This window comes from Theobroma cacao, chromosome 2 (assembly GCF_000208745.1).
Source record: "Theobroma cacao cultivar B97-61/B2 chromosome 2, Criollo_cocoa_genome_V2, whole genome shotgun sequence".
In the NCBI taxonomy this organism is placed as follows: Eukaryota; Viridiplantae; Streptophyta; class Magnoliopsida; order Malvales; family Malvaceae; genus Theobroma; species Theobroma cacao.
The window spans coordinates 1,543,007-1,570,646 of record NC_030851.1 but is presented as its reverse complement, the minus strand read 5'-3'; the positions used below and the strand labels follow the sequence as shown (position 1 = coordinate 1,570,646).

The 27,640-nt window shown below is 37.5% G+C and overlaps 4 protein-coding genes across 8 annotated transcripts; 3 read left to right on the top strand and 1 right to left on the bottom strand.

The window, feature by feature from the left end:
- LOC18607246 lies at window positions 101-17,949 on the bottom strand. The gene is made up of 15 exons (XM_007041307.2): window positions 17,526-17,949; window positions 12,230-17,246; window positions 11,961-12,149; window positions 10,934-11,048; window positions 9,533-10,586; window positions 8,053-8,500; window positions 7,677-7,730; window positions 4,731-7,596; window positions 4,526-4,639; window positions 4,245-4,375; window positions 3,399-3,491; window positions 2,938-3,207; window positions 2,186-2,849; window positions 1,132-1,207; window positions 101-1,049 (listed from the first exon to the last, which is right to left on the bottom strand). Exons 1-15 carry the CDS (start codon window positions 17,828-17,830, stop codon window positions 950-952), a joined length of 11,496 nt encoding a protein of 3,831 aa, XP_007041369.2. The 5' UTR covers window positions 17,831-17,949; the 3' UTR covers window positions 101-949.
- LOC18607245 (diphthamide biosynthesis protein 3) lies at window positions 19,801-20,770 on the top strand. 2 transcript variants are annotated; one of them, XM_007041306.2, is made up of 2 exons: window positions 19,801-20,187; window positions 20,497-20,770. In XM_007041306.2, exon 1 carries the CDS (start codon window positions 19,929-19,931, stop codon window positions 20,175-20,177), a length of 249 nt encoding a protein of 82 aa, XP_007041368.2. In that variant the 5' UTR covers window positions 19,801-19,928; the 3' UTR covers window positions 20,178-20,187; window positions 20,497-20,770. The 2 variants fall into 2 exon arrangements, with proteins under 2 accessions (XP_007041368.2, XP_007041367.2); XM_007041305.2 differs by having other exon boundaries at window positions 19,802-20,187; window positions 20,481-20,770.
- On the top strand, window positions 21,477-24,999 carry LOC18607244 (pentatricopeptide repeat-containing protein At2g15630, mitochondrial). Of its 3 annotated transcripts, none has more exons than XM_007041300.2 (3): window positions 21,477-23,504; window positions 23,593-23,624; window positions 24,588-24,999. In XM_007041300.2, exon 1 carries the CDS (start codon window positions 21,540-21,542, stop codon window positions 23,490-23,492), a length of 1,953 nt encoding a protein of 650 aa, XP_007041362.2. In that variant the 5' UTR covers window positions 21,477-21,539; the 3' UTR covers window positions 23,493-23,504; window positions 23,593-23,624; window positions 24,588-24,999. The 3 variants fall into 3 exon arrangements, with proteins under 3 accessions (XP_007041362.2, XP_017970537.1, XP_007041363.2); XM_018115048.1 differs by having other exon boundaries at window positions 24,530-24,999; XM_007041301.2 differs by lacking the exon at window positions 23,593-23,624 and having other exon boundaries at window positions 24,530-24,999.
- LOC18607243 (transmembrane protein 45A) lies at window positions 25,550-27,173 on the top strand. Of its 2 annotated transcripts, none has more exons than XM_007041297.2 (2): window positions 25,550-25,959; window positions 26,128-27,173. In XM_007041297.2, exon 2 carries the CDS (start codon window positions 26,165-26,167, stop codon window positions 27,050-27,052), a length of 888 nt encoding a protein of 295 aa, XP_007041359.2. In that variant the 5' UTR covers window positions 25,550-25,959; window positions 26,128-26,164; the 3' UTR covers window positions 27,053-27,173. The 2 variants fall into 2 exon arrangements, with proteins under 2 accessions (XP_007041359.2, XP_017970145.1); XM_018114656.1 differs by having other exon boundaries at window positions 25,551-26,278; window positions 26,466-27,173.

Genomic DNA, 27,640 nt, shown 5'->3' with positions numbered 1-27,640 from the left:
AGGCTTATAATTCAAGAACTTTTTTGTTATAAAAATGAATTCCAAGTGCATTGCATTTACGATAACATTGATTTTGTTGATTTAGGAACAAAAGTACCCATCAAATTCAAAGCTTCCCTGTCCACAATTTCTCATATGCTTCTCCAGGTTTTTCCTTCCAAGAGGGTATACATAAAAACATAAACTGATAATAAGGGGATGTGATTGCTGCACAGACTATAAATAATTTATCAGTTACTGTGATTTTTACATATAAGAAGATAAAGCTATCGTGGTCGTATATACAGTTAAAAACGATTCTATTCTTGGATTTTTTATTCAGTGCCAATATGATACAGAAAAACGAGACATCATCTTCTGAACTATAAAGCAGAGATGGAAATGTCACCGTATTTGCAGCGGGGTGACTGCTGATGGCCACACTCAGGGAAGTCTTGGGCGCTTGATTTGCATTCTGCCCATCTTCAGGAATCATGAAGCTTATCCTCCATGTCGATAAACTATGGCTTCTGTCCTCCAGCTAAACATAACAGGTTATAGACTGGTAATATTGAAGGCTTTCATCGAAGTTCCCCATCTGAATAAACTCCAGCAGAGGCAGAGGAAGCCAAAATAAACTCGAGCTTGAAACCTCAACACAGATATCCACATTTGATGCTATAGCACCTGCTGGTTGAGATATATTCTGAAACAGGGCTGTATATGGCCTTCATCTCAAGGAGTGGCAGTAGGCCAGGCTTTTTTTGAAGCCAAAAGATGCATTGTAGTCGTAGCCGGGGAAATACTTCTGATGGCTCCCTCCCATTAAAGGAAAAATGTTCCAAGGTTGAAGCCCAGTCAGCCAACATGACAAGTAATTGGAATACCTGCCAACATACTTGATAGTTGACACCGTCTTGCAAGGATCGTTTGCTATTGATGCTAGAATACAAAGGCTTCATTCGTGATTTCAAATCCATGGCGTCCAACCTTCATACATGCTGCAAAGATTATCAACACTAGTAGCTTGCTTAAGTAGATAATCCACTTGCTCTGCAATGCTAATTTCCCTGAAAGAAGTACAAAAAAGGACTGGCTGTTAATATATGATTCACTTGATACCTATTTGCACTATCAATGGAAAGTAGATACCTTCTCTCCGTAATGTCCTGTCCATCTAACTTCATTTCGACACGTTTTAGGACTGACAGTGCATAAGCATTTTTACCTGCAGGCAAAAATAGTTTACCACAATGGAAGTAAAATTGAAAACTCTAAATTTCTTCGAACAATTTTCTTAAACTAAAAGATCAAAGAGTATCCTGAAGAAAGAGAGAAAGCCAGAAAAGAGGGGGGAGGGCATGGAAAAAAGCCATAGCAAATTTAGAATTTTTCACTAGTTGGTGGAAGAATAATAGTTGGTATTTAATAAAGCCCTTAAAACCAAAGCTATCGAAGAGGCACCTAAATCAATTTAATAAAACCTATGCAAACTAGTAGCATCTTTAAATATTAAAAAAGAGAGGAAAAATAACATAAACAATAACCTATCTTACTGACTTAATATCATGCAATGTATACTTTCACATTGTTCACTCTAATTAATTTTTAATCTACACTTCAATCCAAACAAATGTTTCAATATTTGAGATCTCAAGTTGGATGAAAGCTATTGAAAAGGACCATTTGCAGACAGGGGTAAAATACGGTGTCAGGTGCAACGGGCATATTAAGGCAATCATGAGGTGCTTTGAGTTTGCAGGGGACGCTAGGTGATTGATGTAGTGCTTAAGATGCTGTGTCCTTTTGCAGCTCATATTCTACCATCAACTCGATCTTCCGAGGATCATAGGACATGTATGATCTGTCACATGAACCTGTGTTGGATTCAAACAGACCAAGAAAAGTGGAGAACCATTCCTATACCTCTAAGCCCCTGCCCCAGACAGTTTCAAAAGTTCTTATCTATACTTACTCAAAACCATTCAGACAATAATACGACATAGGATAGAAAACCCCAGATTTATATTTGATACACCAGCATCTTTGAGGTAAATAATCAACATAAATAATAAGAGGGCAGTTCCTATTCATGGTTCTAAACTATAAAAAGTTCTGTTTCTGGAGTACTCAAATTTTATAGAACATGACAAATAAAGAAAAAGAATACCAATAGGTGGTTCAATAAATTAGGTTTTACCCTTACCCCTCGCTATACGACTGGCAGTGTGAGTGTTGGGAACAGGAACTCCATGATCCTCATCACCAAGCTCAACTTTCCTTGATGTGGATACTTCATCCTTTACCCCAAATTTTACATCCAAGTTCTCCTTGTTTGAAGGTTGTGAAGATTCAAGAGGAGCACTTACAGCTTCATCATTGACTGAGGCCACAGCTTTCAGATATTCATTTGGCTCACCAGTTGCTGATTTCACAGAAGAAGTGTCACTGTTGTTCATCTCCATGTTATTGGAACTTCTCTGTCCACTTTGTGAGATTTCATCATAATCGCTTTGTGAAGATGGAACAAAATTTTGACTATCATTAGCCGTTTTGTGATTAGAAACAAGCCAAATCTTTTCCATCACCTCTGCTGGGTCATTAATGCTATCTGAAAGACTAGTACCATTTGAGATAATGCCAGATTCCGCAATGCTACCGCCAATGCTATCTGGAGGTGATATCCACTCTTTATCTTGCAAAGAAAGCCCAGTTAGACCAACAAAATCTTTGGTGCTCCCACTGCCTGATGTGGAGATGCTCTCTCCAGCTCTTTCATCAGATTCAGTGGCATCACCAGCAAGATCTGGCCTTGACAAACTAATGCCCTGTGATTTTAATTCCTGGCTTTCACCTAGTCCTTCAAGAGCCTGAAGAGGGAGAGAGAGCATTATTATTAGTCTTAGTAACACGATATGTCATCCAATCTGAATTATTAATATCAAAACTGGATTTTACTTTATGCAGGTTGCCAGCATGAAGACTGGCAGTTCGTGCAAGTCTGGTCAACAAAGAATGTAATTCCTTCACAGAAAATGCAAGTGATGGCACCGAGGGCTTAAAGGTCTGGCAAGTCTCCCGAATTCTTAAGCCATAAGACTGGTATATGGCTTGGCCATGTATTGGAGATACTTCCATCTTGGTCTCTCTCTCCCTAGCCATGGCTTCAGTCATAGCTGACACATCCTTGGCTAAAACTGATTCTAGTGGAAGAAGGATTGCATTTGCCTGCCATAACGTCAAAATAATGAGAAATATAGCTGTCAAACCACACAGAATCTAGATTAACAGAAGTTTGATGAAGTTATGTAATTTCATGAAAGAGAAACTGAATCAAGGCAGCTACACAAAAACACCTATCATTACAAAGAAAGTATGCAGTCAAGCAAACTACAGAGCATGCGCCAAAAGACGAGAACCTTTGAAAGATCTTCCATAAGGGAATGGTGTGCAGCTGCAGCCTCCTTTCCCAGATTGTGAACATCATGCAGATCTTCAGTTATTGCCAAAACCTAAAGAGAAGCTTAATAAAATCAGCCACAAGAGAGCACCAAAGAGAACATAAAAGGAGTTTCTTTAGTTAGATTTAAGAAGAAAATATAACAGCATAAGTTGCAAACAAGAGCAAAAGGGAAAAAAGAAGAATACAACTGATGAAAGACTAAGAGTACTTATTGGTGATGGTACTAGCTAAGAAACTAAAAGACACTTAAATCTAAAGCAACACCGCAGATAACAAAAGTTCTTACAATGATTAGCAACTTTTTTTTCTTTTGTCTTTCATAATTATTTGATTTCTTGAGGCAACAAAGTCAGTGCAGAATTTTTCTCAAGTTACAGACAGAAACTAATTGCTTGCATAAATAACCTTGAAATATCTTTCTACTTCTTTGCCTACCATGCCTTAATCAAAGCCATGATAAGTATTCTAACTCCCTACAATTTTTGTAGGCAAAGCTGTACAAAGCATAATATCGTAGACAGCATAATGCAAACTGATATCACGTTTTGGAATGCACAAAAAAAAAATCCCTCACATCATAATATGTGATTCCAACCACAGTGAAACTACAAAAACACCTTCACCATCAAAGACAGAAAACTACATAAATGAACAATACAATCAATGTTTGTATTTTTCATTCAGTACGCATGGTGAAACATTTTAAACCGAAGTCATTGGTACCAAACTGGTGAAGCTTTATGACCCACCTAGGAAGCATCTCTTAATTGGTATAGACAAAAAGAAACAGTACAAATAATACCTCTTCCAGCATTGAACCAGATTCAGAAGTTAAAGCAGTATGGCCCCTAGATACACGAGCAAATGCAGATAAAGCAACACTGGCTTCACATGCACAATTTCTCATTGCAAGAACAGTGCTTTGTAAATCACCTGCAAAAGATGAATGTTTCAGATGAAGACCATAAATGCATATGCAGAAGCAAAATAGATAGACATGATTATGTTTTTGAGTTTCACTTCACACATGCAAATGCATGCAGATAATTAGATGTCTAGGTTGATGAAGAAAGGAGATATGACCTGAGGCAGATTTTGCTTTAAGAGAGGCAATGCATAGTTCATTAGTTGCAGAATATAAGCCACTGGAAGCAACTTCCATGTTGCTTTGAGCAAGCTTCCATTCTTGTTCAGTACCTATGACAAGCCAAAAGACCATATCACCATCCAATTGGAAGTATCATTCACATTAAAATCATTCAAGCATCCACTAAGATGGGAAACTCACGTGTAAAAGAATGATAGGCAACCTCCAATTTAGTTAGCGCACTAAAGTAAGCTTGTTGCCATGTTCTGCTATCACCACCAGTGCTTAACGCATACACCTCTCTTGGGATCTGAAAAATGCCATCCCGAGATGCCTCAAACTCTAATATTGACATGCAAATTTTGACAATGTTTGATGCCTTTTCTCTTGCTTCCTGTAGCAGATGCCTGCGCCTCATCAGGTGGTCATGGAATTCTGGAGGAATTCCGGAAGCCTTGGATGAAGAATTTCCTGTTCCGCCAGAATTCGGTCCACCACAAGCCCATCCCATTGCTCTCTCAAGCTGCCCTTCTGCTGCAAGAGAAGTGTGCTCACACGATTGTAGGCCCTCTATTGACCTAGCTACTTTTGACACAACAGCTTGCATAGTTTCTAGCAACTTAGGTCTACTGAGGTTTAGAACAATGGGATACAGTTCATCATCACTAGAAAAAAATTTCTGGAACAGGATCCTACTACTGTGTGAATGGGTCAAGCCAACATCATGCATCCATTCCATTTGCACAATCTCTAGTATTGTCTTGCGCAGAGCTTCTTTGAGCTCATTCACTTGCCTTTTCATAAGAGAAGCAGCTGACCTTGCTGCTCTAGCAGTTTCATGTGTGTTGCAGTACTCCTCAAGCATAAGCTGGACCCTTTTAACAGCCATAGCATCCTTCCTTATGTGATCAGTACTAGGTTCCTTAGCTCCCTCTGTCAGTAGCTTCAAATGTTCATTTTCTTTATCTAACCAAGATAGTAAAGCGGGAGCAACTCGTATTTTCAGGTAGCGACCCAGATACTCTTTAAGTTGAATTTCAAGCTTTCTCTTAACTACATTAAAAAGCTGTTCAAATCCTAAATTTTGATCCACTGATGAAGCCACATCATGTATACATGAATCAAGGATAGCATCCAGAACACCTATTTTCCAAATAAAGAAGGAATGGCTGCTCAATAATGTTCCAAAGTTCCAGACAGACTCAGATACTGAGTGTCCAGAACTCATAAAGTCCACCAAATTAGGGATTTCATCTGCACGAGGAGCAACAGAGCTACTCAATGAAGATAATGCTTTATCAACTGATTCTAACTCAGAGAAAGGTTTTACTAAGATGGCTAGTAGTACTTTGCTTCTTGAGTGATGTGACTCTCTAAAGTCTTCACCATTAATTAGAGATTGAAAATGGTTTTCACAAGAAACCAAGGAATTTTTAATCTCAGCTTCTCTCTTTATGAGAGAAGAAGTTCGCATGTCTCTCTGATTCCAAGTTCGATGGAGTTGGTCTAGCTGCACCCTGCAAGCTTCTTCTTGAGAGGCCAGTTCCTCTGCTTCTTCCCAAGATAGATGATCCCTACCCTTCATGGCAGCTTCTTCAAGAGCCAACTGTTGTTCAGTAATGCAGCCAACCTTAACAAAGTAATTTTGTTCTAGTTCAACCAAGGATGCCCTCTCTAATTCAACCTCCACTAGCTGCTCCAGTGCAGTGTCAACAGATCCCCTTATTTGTGAGATTAATCCAAATGCATCCATAACTTCTGTATTGAATGAAACCGCAGATCTCATTACATCCGGTAAAACAACTTCAGTCATTTCCCCAACCAAATTTTTACAGCAAAGTAAAATGGTTTTGAATATGGAAGCCCAGTTGCCTTCAGAATAATACTTTGGATAATAGAGATCTCTATCTACACCCAGCATGTCTCCACCAATTTGCTGCCATAGTTCATTTACAAACCCAGCAACAAGAATGCATTTCTCTACTTGCTCTTCAAACTCAGAGAAGACAGTTCCAAGATCAGATTGTAGCCGACTGTTTTCGTTTTGAGCCCTACCAGTATGACTGTACATGTCAAGTACCCTATGCTTAACATCATCATACAATGACCGCACTGCTGTACTTAGAACAGATAACACCTTGTCCTTCTTCTCTTCCAACTCCCCTCGTGTTCTTGAAGCTCTTGTGCCATCATACTTTGATTCTCCAGATTGCAGAGAAGAATTAGCATCTTCCTTCCTTACAAGACCAGCAGATTGCATGTATCTCATGAAAGCAGACATGAGACGATCCTTAGCTTTTGATTCAGTCTCTGTGCCAATTGAATTAACAAGCTCAGCACACTCTTCCTCAACTTTCTCAATCTCTACCGCATACTTTTCCACTTTAAAGCAAAGATCATCATGACTGCTCTTCATAAACTCAAGATTATCCCCATGTACTTTTGCAATCAGTTCAGCAGCCTGTCTTCTCGCTAAGGAGAGGATGTCAGAAGAAACAGCATTTGCAGATAGTTGCAGTACTTGTCCCCAGCCATGCACTGCACTGGTTGTGAGGTAATTTAAAGGTAGTACTCTTTGTAAAGCCAATGAGTAGGCTTGAAGAGCCATTACTGCAGAAGAGAGTCCACGATCCAACTCAGATATGAGCTGAGAAACTTCCCTATCTATATCATAGCATTGGGCTTGTGTGGGCTCAGGTACTATAGTCAATGGGACACCAGCCACAGGAACGGCAGATGTAAGAGATAGAGCATCTGCCATACCACTAAGATTTATGCAGGCATTTATTTCAGGAATTAAATTGCCTCGTAAAGCATCAAGGATCCTTCCATGCTGCTCAATCCAAGATGCAGCTTGTTGAGCTTTCTCAGCAACCAAATTCTTCGCTTGATTAAACTCTCGAGCTTGAATTTCAAATGATGCACGAGTTTTCTCTGAATTACAAGTTGCTTCAGCAACAATTGACTTTGCAGATGTCTCATGCAGAATAAGATTAGATCTCTCTTGGTCAGCTCGATAAAAAAGAGCAGAGACAAGCTCATATTGATTCAGAACATCTCCAAACCTCTGAAACATAGAAATTCAACAATCAAAACTTCTGGTTCAAAACAAACAAAATGAGATGCATGCAGGTGATGAATCCTTACCTCAAGAGTGGATTCAACAGCTGGCAATGTAACCAACAAAAGATCATGATGTTCCTGAAATAATTGAGAGACGTCAAAAACTGTTAAATCTCTGAATAATTTCCACAATAAGGCCTACTAGATAGGTTCATGCAAGTAAACAATAGAATTACAAGACTGATTACAATCCTAACTCAATGTTAGGATATTAACATTCAAAACAATGCCTAAAATATGAAATACCGCAGGAAAGTCAATTGTGAAGGCATTACACAGTCTAAGTAACCAAGCCAGTAGTAGCAAATACAATCAATCATGCTTCCAAGTCTAGCCAGCATCAAAGAAAAAAAAAAATTAAAGACACATGCAAAGTTACAGTATTTTAAGGAATAAGTACCTGCAAGGGAACACGAATTTCTTGCACTCGTGATGCAAATAAACTCAAGCTAACAGCCAGCTCCATGCCTTTTCTTTCTTCACCACCAATTGCAGCATCATCATGAAAATCTCCACGTGTCCATTCTATAAGTGGATCCCATACAAACACTTCCAGTAACATCAAGAGTATATCCTTATTCTTCCTTAGAGCACCAACAACGGCCTCACAATTTGCTCTAAAGGTACCTTCTATGCCTGTCAACCCTAGTGCAGCCTCGATTGTCTGGGTTAGACGGAATGGAACAATCTCTGGGACTTTAAGTCTTTGCCCTTTATCAAAACAAACATTGTAATCAATATGCACCACATCCCCACTACTGAAATCCATAAGGATGTTATCTAAATGTCTATCACCAAGGCCCAAAATGTGACCCACCATACTCATGGCTGCAACACTTCTAGAATACCTACAAGAGAAGAACAAAACATATGTCCAAACGTTTCAAAATTTACCAAAACACTTTATTAAAGTCAAAAAAGAAAATAGAAGCATGCATCATCACCAAGAAAATTATATACAATTTCAAGTCCCAACTTTCACTAATTATATTAGAACCAGTTATACAGTCCAAAAATTGGGAAAAACGAAGAAAGAACAAAAAGCAATACCCAGATGACACATTCGAAATGAACTTGAGATGACAACTATTGATTCAATGAGAAGGGCAATTAAATCACCAAAAGAATAGCATACCAGCAAACTTCAACTTACCATCTATAATCATACCATTCACATAAAGCATGTTGCACGAGCACTACTCTTAACTTCAGAATGACTAATTTGACAATAAATAATAGCAAATTCTTTCATCAACACAATGTTCTCAGATATCTACACTTGTTTTAGTTACTTAACATACATAATGCGATACACCAATTTTGGCCTTCTTAATCTATATAACATCAAGAAGAGATTTTCTATTTTGTTCTCTTTGCTAGAAGACTGCCAGACATACTTTTCAAGCTAACATTGCAAAAACATTAAAATTGATGGTGAAATGCATCTCAATCCTTTTGTGGAATTACAGCACCAGAAAGAACACTTATATTTAGACCAATAAGGCTTTCTGGCCAGAAATTAAACATCCATTGTACTCCATAGGTTGGTGTAATGGCTCAATTATGAGTATCTTATCCACTAGTGTTTTATATTTATAATTCTTGTTTTAGAGGTCAATTTATAACAATATAAATTTCACGATTAATGTTCACATAACTATTCATGCAGTGACACTCTGTTCTTCTGTAAATAAGGCTAGCAATAAAAAGTTTCTCGGTCTATGATTTTACGATTTAAAGGGACAGCCTACAAAAGCAGTATTTAGTTTCTTCTTGATATTTTTTAGTTTTTTTTATAAGCTTTTTTAGTATATTTTTAAGAGCAGCCGATTGAAGCTTTCTTGATAGCAAGACATTTAGTGACAGAAAATGAAGAATACCTCTTCAATTTTGAGCTGAAGGCTTTGAACCCTTCACTAGCACACCAAAGTTCTTGATGCAGAAGGTGTTTAGGGACCTCCTTCATAAGGTCCAAAAGAACTTTGCGCTTGACTTCATGAGGCCAGTCTCTTCGGGAAATTACTCTCCTGATGCCTTTCTCTTTGAGTGCGGGAATGATTTTTCCATAGAACATATCACTTGGCCGAGGAACAGGAGGAACAGAATTTTTTGCATTTCCAGCACCCAAAGCAGAAAGTTGTGCAAGCTGGACACGGTTTTGCCAAGACTTAAAGATGCTGTATATGCTTGTTACATTATCTACCCATTGGATGAGACCAGCCCGACCACTAATTGGAGTCACAGAATAGTAGCGAATGCCAAGCAAATTATGATTAGTAGTAGAAGATGAATGCAGAAAACTATTTATTGCTTGCAGCAGCTGCATGATTCTAGCATCAAGACGCAAATCTTCACGCCCTTTCAACAGATATGTGTATGTTTTACCATCTGAACCCAGAATAACAAGCTTCTTTGGTTTCGTTTTAGTTGACAAGATAGTAACCTGTTCTGAGAAAGAAGCAATTGTGACAATCCCTTGTAGAGTTGAAGTGCGACCTCCATCAGATTCAGACGCTGTGACTTGCTTCTCAAGACCAGGCATTGGAACATCAGAGGATGATAACATAGCCAGCTGTGGTGCAACTTCCCCCAAAGAAACTGAAGATTTCCTCTGATAAGATGCTAGGGATGCAGCAATATTGTCAAATGGCCGCCAGACATCTCCCAGTGCAGCAGCAGATGCCGGAGGAGTCTTAAAGCTTAATATGGCAGATTTTAACTGCTCTTTATACTCCTGATGGAACCATAATTCATGAGGTGTCTCAGGCTTTGTAGAAGTTGAAGCTAGACGGCGTTCCAGGGCTACAACAATGGGAGCCATCATGGCTGAGTATTTAGCAGCATTTATCTTGTTCTTCTCACTCTGGTTAAGAGTAGCATTCTCTGCAATTCGTGCAGCTTCCTCTTTCAGAACATTTATGCGCCTCATTACATCTGAAAATAAACTCAGTCAACATGGAGAGAAATAGAACGAGTAAAATAAAAGACAAAAAAATAGGAGCAAAGACCAATAAACATATATGCTAGCAATAACTAAACTGAGAATGGGCTATGTACAACTGACATATTGAATACCAAATTGCATCTAGCTAGATAAACCTTATTTGTCATCTCTACAATTTCAGGATATGCATGTTAAAGACCACCATTCATGTTAAATGTACATGATGAGGCAAAAAGCCTGGCTTCAATTCTTAAACATGATAAAAGTGTAAGAATGCATAGACAAAAAAAAAAAAATGGATTGTGAGCAGAAGAAACCCTGTTGAAGCTAAGCTTACCCATGTGGAGATCTTGAAGAGTGCTAAGCCATAGTTCCTCCCAAAGAACAGTAACATTTCCAAGCTCATTAATCACAAGTTGAACATCCTGGACTAATCTTGGATAAAGCTCTCTCTGCAAGCAGCAAATTTATGCCTTAAATTTTGTATATGACACTTTAATCTAGCAACTCATGGTTCAACAAAACTAAATCAAGGGTAATCAAGCATCAAGATGATCAAAAGTCTTTAGGCATATCAGCAAACGATTAAAAAGAGAACATGCTTAATTTTAAACTAATACATATGCATTTGATCAGCACAGAAGTATGAAGACACTCGAAAGGAAGTGATCTTATTCACTTCTTCAAATCTGAATCATTTCATGCTTCAATTCATTTACATGTGACTTTCAATAGCTAATCCCATTAACACTCACTCAAAACCTTTATCAGATGTTACCATACTGTTGAGTGCAAAACTGTCATAGACATGGCCCCATAAATTTAAATCTCAAGAAAGAAGCATGTTTAATATATAAGTAATTAAAAAAATCTATAAGCCAATATATGCTACAAACAGTAGCACACAGCTTTATTACAAGGCAATCTTAAATAGACACGACAGTCTGAAAGTCAGGGTACTCTTCTGAAGGCAATCTTAATTAGATTATGATTTTAGCCTGCTAAATATATAAATAACTAAGTTACTGAGCTTCTAAGCCACCATGAGAAACAAAAACACTTTGGAGCGACATCTTCATTTACATAAATGTGACTGCATGCAGGATATCACCAGTGAATTGTTAATAATGCAATAAATAGGTAGCTATGATGCACAATAGAAAGGATGAACAAGCAAAAATTTGAAACAGCTTCACATATGGCAAGCAGCAACAATACCATAACTCTGTCTAACATAGATGTCTACCCCTATCACCCAAAATGACAGGTAAAATAAAATAGTTCTGAATCGGAGATCTTGTAGCATAGTAACACAACAATTTTTGAAATCATGAAATTCGCTAAATGAAAAAATTTTAAATTACCAAACAACCCAGAATGTGTTGCAGCTCCTCAGAGGGCTTCTCTTCATAAGCATTTATATCAACTAGTGTTGGGTAAACTATAGACCAAGGAGAAAGCTTGGCTAACATCACTAATAAGCCCTCTATTTGCTTCCGGACAACTTCCTCAGGATGTGAACTCAAGCGAGCAAATAATTGAGGTGTAACATCCTAAAAAGATAATTACAATGTTAATAGATCATTTTGATGAAAAGGAAGCAGGAAGGGGGAAACAAGAAACAGCTTCTCACCTGCCATGACAACAAAGGAACTGTTGAAAGATCAGGTTCAAGTGTGTCTTTTAACTCCAATCCATAGTTGAGAAGAATATGCAGGACATACAATGTAGCTCTCAGGGTATAGCTGCCAGCTGTTTGTTTCAGGGGCTCACAAACATCACCAGACAATTGACCATCACAAAGCTTGGTAGACGAATGTAAAAGATACTGTATGAAACCATGAGCTGCATACCCAAATAGAGAGACTCTTCTCTTCCTCAACGACCACCAAACATCAATCAACTTATCAATTACATATGTTATATCTGTTTCTTCTACACCAATACTTGCAAGTTGTAAAGAACTTCGCAACTGAGAAGTTAAAGTGGCAGAAAGCCTTTCACCACCAGAATTTTCTGCACCAGGTGCTCCAGCAGCAGCTTCCATCATATCCACCACTTGCTGCACCAAAGCCTTTGAAGGATTGTCAGTTCTCAACATTTCTGCAGGATCAGAACAAAAATTCCACTGTTCTGCTCTATCATCTACATGCTCCATATCATCCCTCTCCTGAAAAAGTGGCATTATAACAGATTCCACTCCTTGGATCTCATCTTCGGTCATCTTGAATCTTTCAGGTGCAAGTTCTGAAACCAGCACGGGAGAAAAAGAGTATAAATGAAGACACTTTTCATGCTGGTTAACAACAGAGCTCTTGGCCTGACTGAAACACCAAGAAGCATAAGAAATCCATGACTTGGCCATTGTAGGGCAAAGTTGAGTGGACAACTTTGTAGCTGTACCCACTATTTCCTCAATAATAACATCTAAGCTTAGTTTAGAGCTTAAGTCCATATCACTGAAACAGTGTCCACCTGTGCCAATGGAAGAAACATTAGCCACATTGAGGTCTGCCAGCATCCTGAGAACAATATTTTCGAAACTCATACTGCAATAATCCCGTCTCAACCAATTTGAAAGTTTCAAGCAAGCCTTTGCCTTCAACTTACCATCATCAACATCATTAACTATCAAAGCAGAAGAACACAAACAAGGACGAAGAAATGACCAAATATTCACAAAAGCATCCTCAATCTTGTTCTCAGCATACAGTAGCAATATTTCCTCATATTGCAAATTCAAAATTAGCAAATTAGGGTATCTCTCCTGGGAGCAACTCAACACATGATCTCTCACATAGCTGTTCAGACAGTTTGCCAACATCAGATTTCCTTGTTTACGAGCCAAACTTGACAAATTCATAGAAAGCTTTAGGGTAACTGGAGAAGTAGGGAAAATGGCTCGATAAACTCGGAGAATTTTCAACCAAGGGTTACAATCTTGATGAATTCCTTTAATTAAAGGCCGCAGGGGCTGCAAATATGAACTTAAAACTGACTGACTCAGTTTGGATTTGCCTTGGCTTGCCATGTGCTCCTGGCATTTCCCTTGGTTGCCTGTGAGTTCATAACCTTCTTCAAATGCAAAGATGCAATGCAACTGTGTGGCACATGCAGCAGCCTCGGCTAATCCATCAAGTGGCAGAACAGACAACATTTCCTCCAGCATTGACTTGGCCTTCTGTAATTCATGTGGCACCTTGTCCACATTTCCCTCAATCTGAAGAAGCAATGCCTGCAAAAGCATCTGCTCACTCCTCTGCAAGGCTAGTTTAGGATCAAGTGTGAGTTCACTGCTAGATTTTGGTGTCAAATCCAGGTATGCCCATGCAGCCTGAAGATCACCCTCATCAAAACGTGCCAATGCATGAATTGCATTCATTTCATTGCCTGCCGTAGTCAAAGCACCAGAATAACTCTTTCCAGCATGCTTAGCGCGAAGTGTTTGCAACTCTAAAAGCCATGATTCCAGGGACTTCCAATCAGATACAGCTGTATAACTCTCAATAATACGTGCAATGGCAAACTGCACACCATCAGAACCCATGGTACTGAGTGACTCCTCAGTCTGTAACAAGTGAGCAAAATGAGAAGCAGCTTTTTCATATTGTCCTTCTGCCTGATATATAAGCCCAGTTATCCACTGGAAAGGTCCAAATATGCCATTGTGATTCATAGACTGATCTTCATCCAAAAGTAGTGGAGAAAAGGTCACTGAAACCCATTTTTGTAGACCAATTAGAGCCTCTGATTGATGATTCCTGCATAGAGCCAATGACATGTGTTGTACAACCCTCAAGATATCTCCAATATATTTCTCCTTCATGTTATGTAGGTTTTCAGTTACCTGAGCCTGGGACTTCTCTTTAAATGCTGACATCACTAGACTTTTAAGCTCCTGGAGCCGCAAAGTGCAGTACTGAATTGTAGCATCATGGCATTGCAATGCCAATCCAGCATTCATCATGGGCTCACATATACGAGAAAACCATTCCTCACATACTTTCTTATTTGCTCGAAAAAACAGTGAACTCTGTCGACTAGCAGATGGTAAAACAGCAGATCCTTCATATGCATTATATACATTTTTCTTTAGGGCCTCAACGAAATCCAACAATAACCTCATTGGCAACAAGTGCGCACCAGAAGAACCTATTATACTTAAGCTTCCATCATTTTGTTCACTATCAAGCTGTAGCACATGTGCAACATCCAAAAGCATCCGCTCCAATGCTGCAAAAGTTTGAGTAGGCCCACCAAGGTTAGTCCGTAGGCGAGTAGAAATACAATATCTGGCTGCCTCATGTATGGCCCACCAAGCACCAGCCAAGTTATTAACAAAGCAAAGTTTTTCTAGAGCATCTTCTTCCACTTTTATATCCATCCATAGATCATTCACACCTAGAATCCCAGTTTCCTCAAGCTGTCCCAAAATGCCATCCTTTGAGCTCCTACACGTATGAATAAGCCGTTGGATCCAAGAAGAAAGAGGCACTTTCCATCTTTGTGAAATGTAACTCAAAATGGAAACAAGTTGCTGTGAGTTAAGTTGCTGAGGCAGCTGCTTTAAGGAAAATACTTGCTTCCAGTACAAGTTTGAATTATTGCCTAACATAAGAGCTCTGGGCCTCGAATTGCTAAATGCTCCAATATGATGAATACCATATATATATATTGTAGTCAACAAGACATGAGACAGAAGCCTAACATATGCATTTCTAATGTCATTATCTGGATCACCAAGTTTTTCTAGGACCACTTCACTTACAGAATTAAAGTACAAGGGGTGCATCAATCTTGCTTGCAAAAGCAGCTCCAAAGCTAATGTGACATGTAACCTGACTTTTGGTTCCCTGTCAAATGCAGCCTCCAAAATAGAGAAAATCGTATTTCCAAAATGAGAAACATATCCAAATTCTTCATAGAAGTTAGTGTCCATCTTTGAATTCTCACAGATGGAAATGAGATTTTCACAGAATCTTTGGACCCATTCCAGAGCTACTACTTTAACTGAGACAGGAGAAGAAACATGGAGAGCTTTACCAAGAAGTGTGCCACACTCCCTGAGATACTCAACAATCATGGCTGAATGAACATCTCGGAAACTATTATCATTAAGGACTTTTTCAGCAGCAACATCCCCAGTAGGTATATGGCCACTTTGATTTCTTATGGAACACTTGCTCAAGAATTTAACCATACTTAACCTATCTAATGTCTTGATAACATTGACTTGCAATTCCACACAAAACTGAATAGGTAAATCAAAAGGGTTCAGCTTCTCAATAATAAAATAAATCAAATTTTCTGACCTCTGAAGATACAAGGTGGCATTCTTTGGTTGGACAATCAAAGTGTTATGTCCACACAAGGAAACAGAAGTTAACAGAACTTTCAAATCAAATTTAATCAATGCAAACAACTCACATTTTGAGTAAGATCTAGTATCTCCGACACTATTAACCCCCTCTCCATGACCTAAAATATTTCCAAGCAAACCCTTCAAGAGCTGCAGCTCTTCAGTTAACAAGGTCATTGCCTGTTGAACTATTTCATCATTCCCATGTTGAAGCAAGAAGACATAAGTAGCTGCAGAACTTCCAGTGACTAAATGATTTGGATGCAAGCGCAGCTGAGATATTGCTGCATCAAAATGAAGAATTTTCTGCACAGAAGAGGGGAGGAGGCCAAGCTTTTGCAAAGATAATAATTGAAGATTAGTTTTTAAGACCCCATGAACTTGAAAGGAGGTGATCTTCCCAGCTCCAACAAGTCGACTAGTACTGTCCAAGTCCAAGCTCTGGAATAATATGTCAACAGCAAGTGAATAAAATGTGGAAAACCTTTCTCGTAATATTTCTGCCAATAGAGTCAAGCACTTCCATGAATCTTCAATCCATTTTGACCATCCAAACTTCTTTCCAACAACAGATAAACATCCCAATAACCGGGGAAGCATTTTGCTTAAAGGTTCACTTATTTGTTCGAGCAGATTCATCTCCAGCAATCCAGATGCAGTAGATTGCAGAACTGTACAAAAACAAGAAAGCAATGCAAGCAACCTTCGAAACTGTTGTGGGGTTCCATGTGTCGCATCCTGAAGCAAAACATCCATATCTCCCAAGAACTTGAACAACAATCCCAGAGAGAACTGCAAATTACCCACCCAATGTTTCTGAAATTGCAAGAAACTATCCATAATAACCTGTCTGTCAGATTCTGCAAGGTCAGGTACCAATGCCCACCCAAGAAGCACATCAACAATGTCAAGAAAATGCGGTTGGAAGGACAATGAAAACTTCAATGAGATCAAAGTCAAAACACCTAAAAGCCGATGCAATAAAGTCAAGGAGGTTCTCTCATCCTCTAGAAGTTCTTGACATGCTTTGAGGATTGATAAAGCATACCTTTCAATCCCACCCACATCACCAACACTAAGAAACTCACGTAGAGCTTCCAGTGCCAGTTCTGTGGTCCCATCCCCGGCACTAATATTACTAAGCAGCGGCAAAGCCCAACCAATAAACCGATCCACCAAACTACCGAGCATAACATGATTTTGCCTTCCACTTGATCCTATAGGAATTGAACACACAACTGCACAAAGAGCACCATATGCAATAGCAGCAGCCTGCCTCACTGAGTATGACCTGACCACAAATTTAACCATGAATTTCACCAGTCTATACATAAATCTAAATTCTAACAATCAGTTTTTTCTTTCTCTTGGAAGCGTGATGTCAGTGATCTGAGTTAAAAATAATAATTGTTTTAAATTGCAAATTTAACATTTTAATGGCTAAGCATACACAAGATTGTTCTCCTTGAAGTCCAACACTGCTAATTCATCAACTATATAGAAAAAAGAAATAAACATTAATAATATTGAAAATAAAAAGTTAAGGAAAGAAAGAGAGAGAGAGTTATACTTGTCGGAAAGAAGTTGAGAGAAGCCTTGGGCGAGAAAAGAAGCGGAGTGAGCGACGAGGATAGAGTTAGGAGGGTAACGAATCGCGCGGTGGAGAGAATTAATAGCGGCGAGACGAGCTGAGTCGCTTTCATCGGAGTTGGTTGAAACTGCGGGAGTTGTCGTGGTGGTGGGAGTCGATGTTGAGGGAGTGAAGGAGGAGGAGGATGAGGAAGTGGCGGTAGCGGTGGCGGTGGTGTCTTTGGGGAGAGCAACGGTGAGGAGAGCCGCTAGCTGCTGCTGTTGGTGGTGGAGTCCTTGCATCATTGTTGTATAGATATCTATGGCTTCGCATTTCTTGACCTTTTTCCTTCTTGCGCTTGCTTGCTCCGCCGGGATGCGTTTGAATTAGTTCGGTTGTGGCGTTCCCCCTTTGCATATAGAGGTAGCCGTGTTGTGTTTTTTTTTCCCGGCTTGGTCCGGTTAAAGTTGTAAATACATAAGGTACTTTTTTTATTTTTATACAATATAAAAGAAAAGTTAGCTCAATTGAATTAAATACGATTAATTTTTTCGTTACTATTAAGAATTTATTTGGACATGAATTAAAATTTTAAAAGATGTTTGGGTATAATTAAAGCAAGAATTTAATTGAAGAATTTAATAAATATTTTTTATTATTTAAGCTAAATCACTTTTGTTAAAAATTAACAAGTTTTTAAGTTTGTAATAATTAACTTAACCAATAAGATTATGTTTAGTTAATTCGATTAAGTTACTTAAGTCTATTCAATTTGATTAAAAATTTTTAAGTTGATTAACAGAATTAAGCCAATTAATCAATTATTTTGATTTATGTAAGAAAGTAGATCAATTCAGTTAAAATATATGAATAAATCAAATAATAGTACTTTTAGATCGATTTAATCGATGAAATGGATTTTTCACTCTTATTTAGATTGAAGTTTTTGACTTATGAGAGAGTTATATAATTTCTTTTAATATTACAATAGGGGGAAATTGAATCATAAATTACAAAATTTTTCATTAGATTAAGGATTTCTTTGGAGATAAATTAAAATTTAAAAAGATGTTTGGATATGATTAAAGTAAGGATTTAATTGAAGAGATGATCATAATGCTTTTGTTAAAAATTAACAACTATTTAAGAAGTAAAAGATAATAATAACTAACCTAATCAACAAAATTAGATTCAATTAATTCGATTAAGAAAGTCAATTAAGTTAATTAAATCAATTCAATTTGATTAACAAAATTAAATTAATTAGTCAATTATTTTGGTTCATGTAAGAAAATTGACCAATTCGATTAAAATATATAACAAATTTAGTAAAATCAATTACTAGTAATTTTAGACCGATTTAATCGACCTAATGAATTACTCATTCCTATTTAGATAAGAGATTTTTTGATTTATAGAGAGTTACAGAATTTTCTTTTTACATGACAATATTTGGGCATAGGGAAATTGAATTATAAATCATAATAAACTATTGAATATGTAAAATGTGAATTGTTTTGTACATAATTTCTATCCTTATCTCATGACCCATTAATAATAGAAAAAAAAAGTATAAGCAAATCATATTGTTATATCATTGGGAACAATTGGGTTAAAAAATTTTTCAACAAGGATTTGAAAGCAATGAAAAATGGCTTATAATTTAATTTAATTTATATAATCAAGTAAAAAAATGCCTAGAAAGCTCAATAGAAAAATTCTAGGCACACAAAAAGAAATACTTCGAACATGAAGAGTTGAATTGAAATTTTCTTTAAAATTTTGGATATTCCAACAATACCCTAAACACGAGATTAAAAAGAAAAAATATATAATTGAAATAATAATTAATACTCTTTTTATTTTTTTTATATTTTTATTTTGAACTCATCATGATAATTTAAGTATAAGATTATAAATTTATGATGTACCCCTTGTAAATATTTCTTATTTATTACTTATGGACTCTCCAATGACCTTAGATGTTATTTTAAATTAATTCAATAAAATTTCCTTTCATATAAAAAAATAATTTTAGTAAAATTTTTGAAGTACTTGATATTTTTATTTTTTATGATTTTTTATTTTTATATTAAAAAGTATTAAATATATATTATATATTTTCTAAATTTTAATAAAAAAGATATTAAAATCAAAATTTCGTCTTAATTTTCATAAAAATATAAATAACATGAAACTCATAAGGACCAAATTGAAATTTCCCAAAGACCATGACCGGCCATATAGTAAACCGACATAAAAGATGGCTATAAAAGCAAACCCTAAAACCCACCTGGTCAAACGTTCTCCGTCTTCCCAAACTCGTCGCTTCAACTCGACGCTGCTTGGCACCTAGAAGAAGAAGAAAAACTTCTAAAAGGCAACTTTGATCATCCAGAAACGATGTCGTACGACGACGTGGAGATAGAGGACATGCAGTGGAGCGACGAGTTGCAGGCATACACTTATCCATGCCCGTGCGGCGATCTTTTCCAAATCACAAAAGAGGAGCTAAAACTCGGCGAGGAAATCGCCCGTTGCCCAAGCTGCTCTCTCTACATCACCGTCATCTACAACGCCGAGGATTTCGCCGATGACAAATCAAAGAACAACCTCGAGCCTGAAAAACGGCAAGCCGTCGCCGTTGCTTAAGATCCTTTAGGTCATTATTATTTAAATTACGATTTCGTCACTTTTTCTTGTGATTTGCTGGTACAATTTTGTTGACTGTAATCAGTTATCTCATAATTCAGAATTTTGTTGATTCGTTAACCTTAGGTTACTTTATTTTGAAAATTTTAGCTTCTGAAATTTGCTTTATTTTGACGCGAGGGTCATGTCTTTAGTTGAGTTGATCAGTGATAGTCTTTTTCTTCCCTTTCTTCATATTGTTTTACTGTTTGTTTGTGATGTTTTCTTTACAAACTCAAGCTCACTGAATCATAATTCATCCAGATTTTCATCTTAGCAGTTGGCAAAGAACATAACTATACGATTGTTAAGGATGTTTCGTTGGAGATTAATACCTTACGTGATGTGCACTGCTCTGCTAGCATTGATGAGGGAATTTTGGTAATTAACACCAAGAGACTTATTATTTTTTGTTTGTGATATTGACTTTACAGTCATTGTAATGGGTTTTTCTTCTTTATTGGGATTGTATTTTTAAGATTTGAGTGGTGTAAACTATGAATGAACACATGAATTTGATATCGTCAATACCATACAAGATGCTTGCTTTTCCATTTGATGGTTTGGGAATTTGGGGTTATGACAAGCTTTGTCGCGGCATTCTTTGAATGCATCATCCTTCAAAGAAAGTTTAAGGGTGGTGAATGCAGTTAGTTTGGTGGTTGCTTACTTGCTCTTCTAGGTCAAAATTGAAATATTAAATATATTTGCATTTGATATATTTAAGTAATTATATATCTAAAAAATTGAAATAATTGAAATTGAATTATGTCGGTTATAAGTATTTTGAATAATTTCTTTTAATAAAATTACTAATTTTTATATTTTAATCAGGATGAACTCAGCTTATAAAAATATTAAATATATTTACATTTGATATATTTTAAAAAATATATTATTATAAGGGTTTATTTTTTTAATTATTTTGATTAAAATTCTGAATATTGAAAATCGATTAAATAAATTGAAAAAAAATCAATGTTTCAATCTATTTAAAATAAATATAATTTAAATGATCAAATTGAATTAATCGAATTTGATGGGTCCAATCAATCATTTTATTAATATGTTCTTACCTCTTTCGGTTTTTACCATTCCAACCATTGTAGAACAGCAAAGCCCGAACAATCCCTTCCGGCCACAATAGGCGGCAGCACGGGCCACGTCACGGCCCAAGTTAAAACAACGTAGAATGAAAAACAAAACCCTTATAAAGCCCTCTCCTCTGTTCTCCAATTTCATCTTCCTCCTAAAGCCGTCGTCCTCTCGTCGTTCTCGTTGGCCTTCACGGCTAAAGCTCTCTCTTCTTCAAAGCCACTCTATATGATTAGAGATTCATCGAAAATCCTTTTTCCCTCCTTCAATAACATGAAAGCTAACAAAGTCCTGAGCTCTCAAATCCTGAAACGGAAGAAGCTAAAAACAGTTATTCCCCATTCGTCTGCACTTTTCTCTTCAACCTCACAACTGGTCACCTCCAACCAATCCCAAACTGCATCATCACAAATATCCCCTGAGCTTTTGATTGAATCTGTCCGCTCTTCTCAGTGGCATTTCATCAAACACCAATTATCAGACCTCAACCCATCTGTTATATCAACCGTCCTCTTAAATCTCCGCAAAACCCCGGAATTAGCCCTCCAGTTCACTTCCCACATCGAATTCCAACGACTCGATGTCAAAACCCGTTGCCTTGCCATTGCAGTTGCCTCACGTCTCCCATCCCCCAAACCCACTTTACAACTATTAAAGCAAACCATTTATAGTGACATTGCTAGTGTTACAGTCATTTTCGATGAGTTGGCACTTGCTCGTGACAGGTTAGGTATTTCAACTACTATTCTTTTTGATTTGTTAATAAGAGCTTGTTGTGAAATGAAGAGGGTTGATGAAGGATTAGAGTGTTTTTATATGATGAAAGACAAGGGTTTAATTCCAAAGATCGAGACTTGTAATGATATGTTAAGTACGTTTTTGAAGTTGAACAAAACTGAGAGTGCTTGGGTTCTGTACGCTGAGATGTTTAAAATGAGGATTAAGTCCAGCATTTACACGTTTAATATAATGATAAATGTGTTGTGCAAGGAAGGGAAGCTGAAGAAAGCAAAGGAATTTATTAATTTCATGGAGAATTTAGGGGTTAAACCAAATGTTGTTACTTATAATACACTAATTCATGCTTATTGTTCGAGAGGAAGAGTTGAAGGAGCTCGTTTGGTTTTGAATGCAATGAGAAGTAAAGGTATTGAGCTGGATTCTTACACGTATAGTTCTCTTATTAGTGGTATGTGTAAGGAGAAAAGACTTGGGGAGGCATCTGAGATGTTTGAGAAGATGAAAGAAATGGGATTGGTTCCAAGTGCTATCACTTATAATACCTTAATCGATGGTTATTGCAATTATGGGGATTTGGAAAAGGCATTTGGTTATCGAGACGAAATGGTTGAGCGGGGTATATTACCAACTGTCTCAACTTACAATTTGTTAGTTCATGCACTATTTATGGAATGTAAAATGGGTGAGGCCGATGATTTGGTTAAAGAAATGAGAGAAAAGGGGTTGGTTGCTGATGAGATTACGTATAACATCTTAATTAATGGATACTCCAGGTGTGGAAATGTGAAGAAAGCATTCAGTTTTCATGATGAGATGTTAACAAAGGGGATTCAACCTACACAGGTAACTTATACGTCACTTATTTATGTTTTAAGTAGACGGAATAGAATGAAGGAAGCAGATGACCTGTTTGAAAAGATAATGAGTAAGGGTGTCGCAGTAGATGTTGTAATGTTCAATGCATTGATTGATGGTCACTGTGCCAATGGCAATATGGAGCGTGCATTTTCATTATTGAAGAAAATGGATAAATTGAATGTTTCTCCTGATGACGTGACTTACAATACTTTGATGCAAGGGCATTGTAGGAAGGGAAGAGTCCAAGAAGCTCGTGAGCTTCTTGATGAGATGAAAAGAAGGGGAATTAAACCTGATCACGTTAGTTACAACACTCTAATTAGTGGATATAGCAGGAAAGGTGAAATGAAGGATGCATTGAGAGTTCGTGATGAGATGTTGAGTATAGGTTTTAATCCCACCCTTCTCACTTATAATTCCCTTATTCAAGGGTTTTGCAAAAACCAGGAAGGAGATCTTGCTGAAGATCTTCTAAAGGAGATGGTTAGTAAAGGCATTACCCCTGATGACAGCACTTACTTGTCTTTGATTGAGGGGATGGGGACAATTGATCACTCTGTGGAAAGTTGTAACCCTTGCTGAGGACAAAGAAAGGTGTGTGGGCATGTTTATAACTTGTTTGCATGGTTGTTTCTCCTAAAGCATGCAATTGCATGATGCACTGTGTTTAACAGACCTGTAGGGTCATGCAGAATGAAGATGAAGAGATGTCAGGTCAGTTCTCAAATTTCTTCACATGGCTTAGTTATCACATTTATGGCCATTCAATGTGCTGTATTTGATTTTAGCCAAAGTCGTAGTGGGTTTTATAGGCACAAGATATTCAAATTCTTAGAATGATGGCAAGGATGGTCAAACATGTGAATTTTATGTGCATTCAAACCAGGGCATGTTATATGTCCAAACACTTGTTTACTTCAGTCAAGTGCTTGATCAATAATTTCTTGTAGGAATTTAGGTTTTCATGCAATGAGATAAGACTTCCACTCTGTTGATTTTTTAAGATCCTAGTGCTTGATCCAAAGAAATTAATCAATGTGATGGCCTAATCAGTCAACAAGTTCTTGGCCTGAGTCAAACACATGTTACTTCAGACAAGTCCATGATCAATAATTTCTTGTGGGAATATACGTTCTTAGTTAATGATCGATAATATATCTCCATAAATCTAGGAACTTTTGCTTGCATTGTATTATTTGGTCTACCTACTTGAGCCGATAACATGCGAGATTATGCAGGATTATACACAAAAGATCCTTTTTTGGCTCTTTCTTTACCTCTATCTCTCTTAACTCTAGGAGGTCTTCCTCCGCTAGCAGGTATTTTAGATTATTAATTAATATCCTAGGTTAAACACAAAGAATCCAATGAGATAGATGCATCGTTTAACCAATTGTTCTGTATTTCATTCTGCCACTGATGGTAAAATTACATTGCTGCGACAACCTTATAGGAAGGGATTTTCACCAATTGAACTGCTTGAATTTGGAAAATTTTCATGCTAATTCTACTGCCGGCAAATTTGCTTCTTATACACTGACATTTATATCTGCTTAGATCCATTTTTGGCTTACTAACACTTTGGCATTTTATTGTTGGAACATAAATAACCAAAGCAGATCTCTGCGTTACATGGGCCCTTCTGTGACATGGGCAATGCAATGGTCTTTGTTTCAGGGCTGGAGATGAAACCAGAAGTGAAGCCTGATTCCCTGCTTGGTCACCAGCAACCATGCTTTATTCTCCGAAGTTGCATGCCTTCTTCGGTTAATAAAGAGCAAGCAACAACAATTCATTTGCAGATAATTTTTTGACTACAGTGCAAGCAGATGTTGGTTTCATTAAGCATTGTTACTCTTTTGCTTGAATTTTTTTTCACATTATTGATTTATTTACCAGTTAACAACAACCCCCTCTGGCCAAAAATCGAAAAGAGGTAAATGTGTATACTAAGGTTGTATCATTCAAAATTCGGAAAACTTGAGTTGATATTTGACTCATGATAGCTATTTGAAGTGATTGTAAATTAGATTGTTATACAAAACTTCAGATTTTGAAGGATACTGTAAATTGATACATATAACATCTACAGGTCATTGTATAGTTGGATTTGCATGGTCTTCCATAGATCCATTTGCCTTAGTGCTGGTCGGGGATTTTGGCAATAACTCCCCGGTATTAGATCCAAAGGAAGTGGGGGAATTGAAATATAAAACCTCCAATTCTCCACCCTGGTTGGATACTTAAGCAAGCGGTGAAGAGCCTGGATCACCTCCTAGACATCGTTTGCCTCATATTTTGCTGCAAGTCCATTGCTTGAAAGGGGTCTTTCTTTTTCTCATCCCCAAATTAGTAAATTGCTTTCTTTTGGCATTAATCCCCCTGAATCATGCTCTGCTGCCAAATTAGACAACTCATTCAAATCAACTCGACGTGAGACCCTGCATAAACAGTTTCTCTATCCCAGGAGATAGGATTGCTAGTAACTTTATCGCGGACCTGGACCACTAGAAACATACATCTCCTAAATGTCACTCGAATATCCTGATAGGATACCTGGAATATTATCAATCTTTTTTGTCGTTAATTAACTTCTTAGTAGATGAAGTCCCGTGGAGAATTGTATTTCTTGGCTGAGTGGAAACATCTTTGTTCTTCTTTTGGCAGGGTTTTTATATTGGAGACATCTCATTCTCCACTAGACAGTGATTGGAAGAAACATCTGGCCCTCATAATCCCGAAGGGCCATGGCTTTTGTACCTTGCATGAAATTTAGGCTTTTTTAATTTGGTCTTGGTGGTTTTACAGGCAGCCAACCATAACAATCGGCAACAAAGATACATTTTTGCTTGTCTGATCCTGTTACTTTGACGTATTCCAATAGTTGATTTAGATCATGATCCTTCCAGTATCCAACTCTGATCTCCTGCACTTGTCAATTTTGGTGGTCTCAAAGTGAAGCAATGAATGTCTTCTTCAAACTTTTACTTTAGTATACAATTGATCTTTTCTTAATGGATGTATCATCCTTCTCATCAACTTTTGAAAGGTTTCAAAGATAAATGGCTGTCTTTTCTTGGCATTTTTGTTTGTGGAAACGTATGCATCATGCACCAATGACCAAACATTTGAATATGATTCCCACCATGATGAACTTTGAGCACGATGCATATACAAGTGTTTCAGGTACTTAAGTTTTGGTTGGGATCAACTGCAGATACAAGACCCTCCATACCTGAGAGACAGAAGCTTCCATGGGCACATTTGTTGGACACTTGGTGCCAGGCCTGGCACTTACCTTTCTTGGCCTATGGCACACCATCAACAATATCAGAAACTATTGTCTCAAGGGCTCTACGAAATTTACAGTAAGGTTTTGGTACCCCTTCAATGGCCCTCTTTCTAGATTCAAACATTTGGAGCTCATTTTTATCCTGTCTTTTTCCCTGTTAGCAATTTTCATGCAAATTTTAGACTACCCTTTTCTTCGATTTGCTTTCGAACTTGATAGCTTCGAGCATGCGAGCATGTTTCTCCACCTTGCCATATTTGCAGGTTTCACTCTTTCTGCTGAATTAACTCAGTCCTCTGAGATTCTATCTGCTGTTCCGGGAATTCTTGTAGCGTCTGTTTTTGGTCAGGAGCTTTTCTTGCTCCATTTCCACTCAGCTGATCATGTTGGACTTGAAGGCCATTACCACTGGCTCTTGCAGCTCATAGTGTCTGTGTCTCTCCTGGCAGCTTTAGCAGCAATGCTTCTACCAACTAGTTTTTCCACGGTTCTTGTTCTTTCGATTTCTGTTGTATTTCAGGGTTGTTGGTTCATGAACATGGGATTTATGCTGTGGACACCTGAGTTTGTTCCACGAGGATGTATTATGCAGTTGGCTGAAAGCAGCAGTGACAGCATGCATGGAGCTGTGACTTGCGAGTCACATGAAGCAGATATGAGGGCCAGAGCATTGGCAAACTTGCAATTCAGTTGGATACTCTCTGGAATTCTGATATTCACAGGATTAACCTGCCTGAAATTCTCCAAAAAATGCACCCTAGGGGCACAATCAACTGAATATGAGCAACTTCAAGTTAAAGGCAGCGATGTCCCCATAACTATTGATAGCTTCAAGCGAGCTGATCCTTAGGTGTTAGTAAATTTTACATGTAACCCTCCATCAATAACAAAGAAATTGGATCAGAAGGCTGATCCTGAAAACTTCTACGCTAGTGAGTAAATATTAAGATGCTCTTGTTCTGGATTTGTCATTGCCAACTCCCTATGTGACATTACTAGTCACTGTCTCTGCTAGCCAGTTGCTGGCATCTACACCGTTTTGCACTCTCTGCTTCATGCAGTTTATGAATGAAAATCTACTTTTGGCTGAGCAAAATAAAAAAATGCTCTTGTTCTAAATAGTTGCAGCATGTTAACTGTTCTTGAAACCAACATAAATAAATAAATAAATAAATAAATCATCTCGAGTAAGTCAAAACAGAGTAATTAGTCTTTGTGAATTTTTTTATGGGACAAAGATATACGAGGATCGCAAGCTTCCTATGTCAGCCACGGTCATGTTTACCTGAGGAAGCTCTCACTTTCATGGCTGCTAGACATACCAGCTTTAAGTATGATAGTGAACCAACTAAAATTTTCCCTGGAAAAGAATGAACTGATAATAAAGAACGTAAATACAACATTTTACTTCTATTTTTCATGTTTGTGAATAACTACA

Coding starts and splice junctions, on each gene's coding strand:
- LOC18607243 (XM_007041297.2), top strand. CDS start 26,165: ATGGGCACATTTGTTGGACACTTGGTGCCAGGCCTGGCACTTACCTTT.
- LOC18607246 (XM_007041307.2), bottom strand. CDS start 17,830: ATGATGCAAGGACTCCACCACCAACAGCAGCAGCTAGCGGCTCTCCTC. Junction 7,597..7,676: donor CTGTTGAATCCACTCTTGAG/GTAAGGATTCAT, acceptor TCTATGTTTCAG/AGGTTTGGAGATGTTCTGAA. Junction 1,050..1,131: donor CAGGACATTACGGAGAGAAG/GTATCTACTTTC, acceptor TACTTCTTTCAG/GGAAATTAGCATTGCAGAGC.
- LOC18607245 (XM_007041306.2), top strand. CDS start 19,929: ATGTCGTACGACGACGTGGAGATAGAGGACATGCAGTGGAGCGACGAG.
- LOC18607244 (XM_007041301.2), top strand. CDS start 21,540: ATGATTAGAGATTCATCGAAAATCCTTTTTCCCTCCTTCAATAACATG.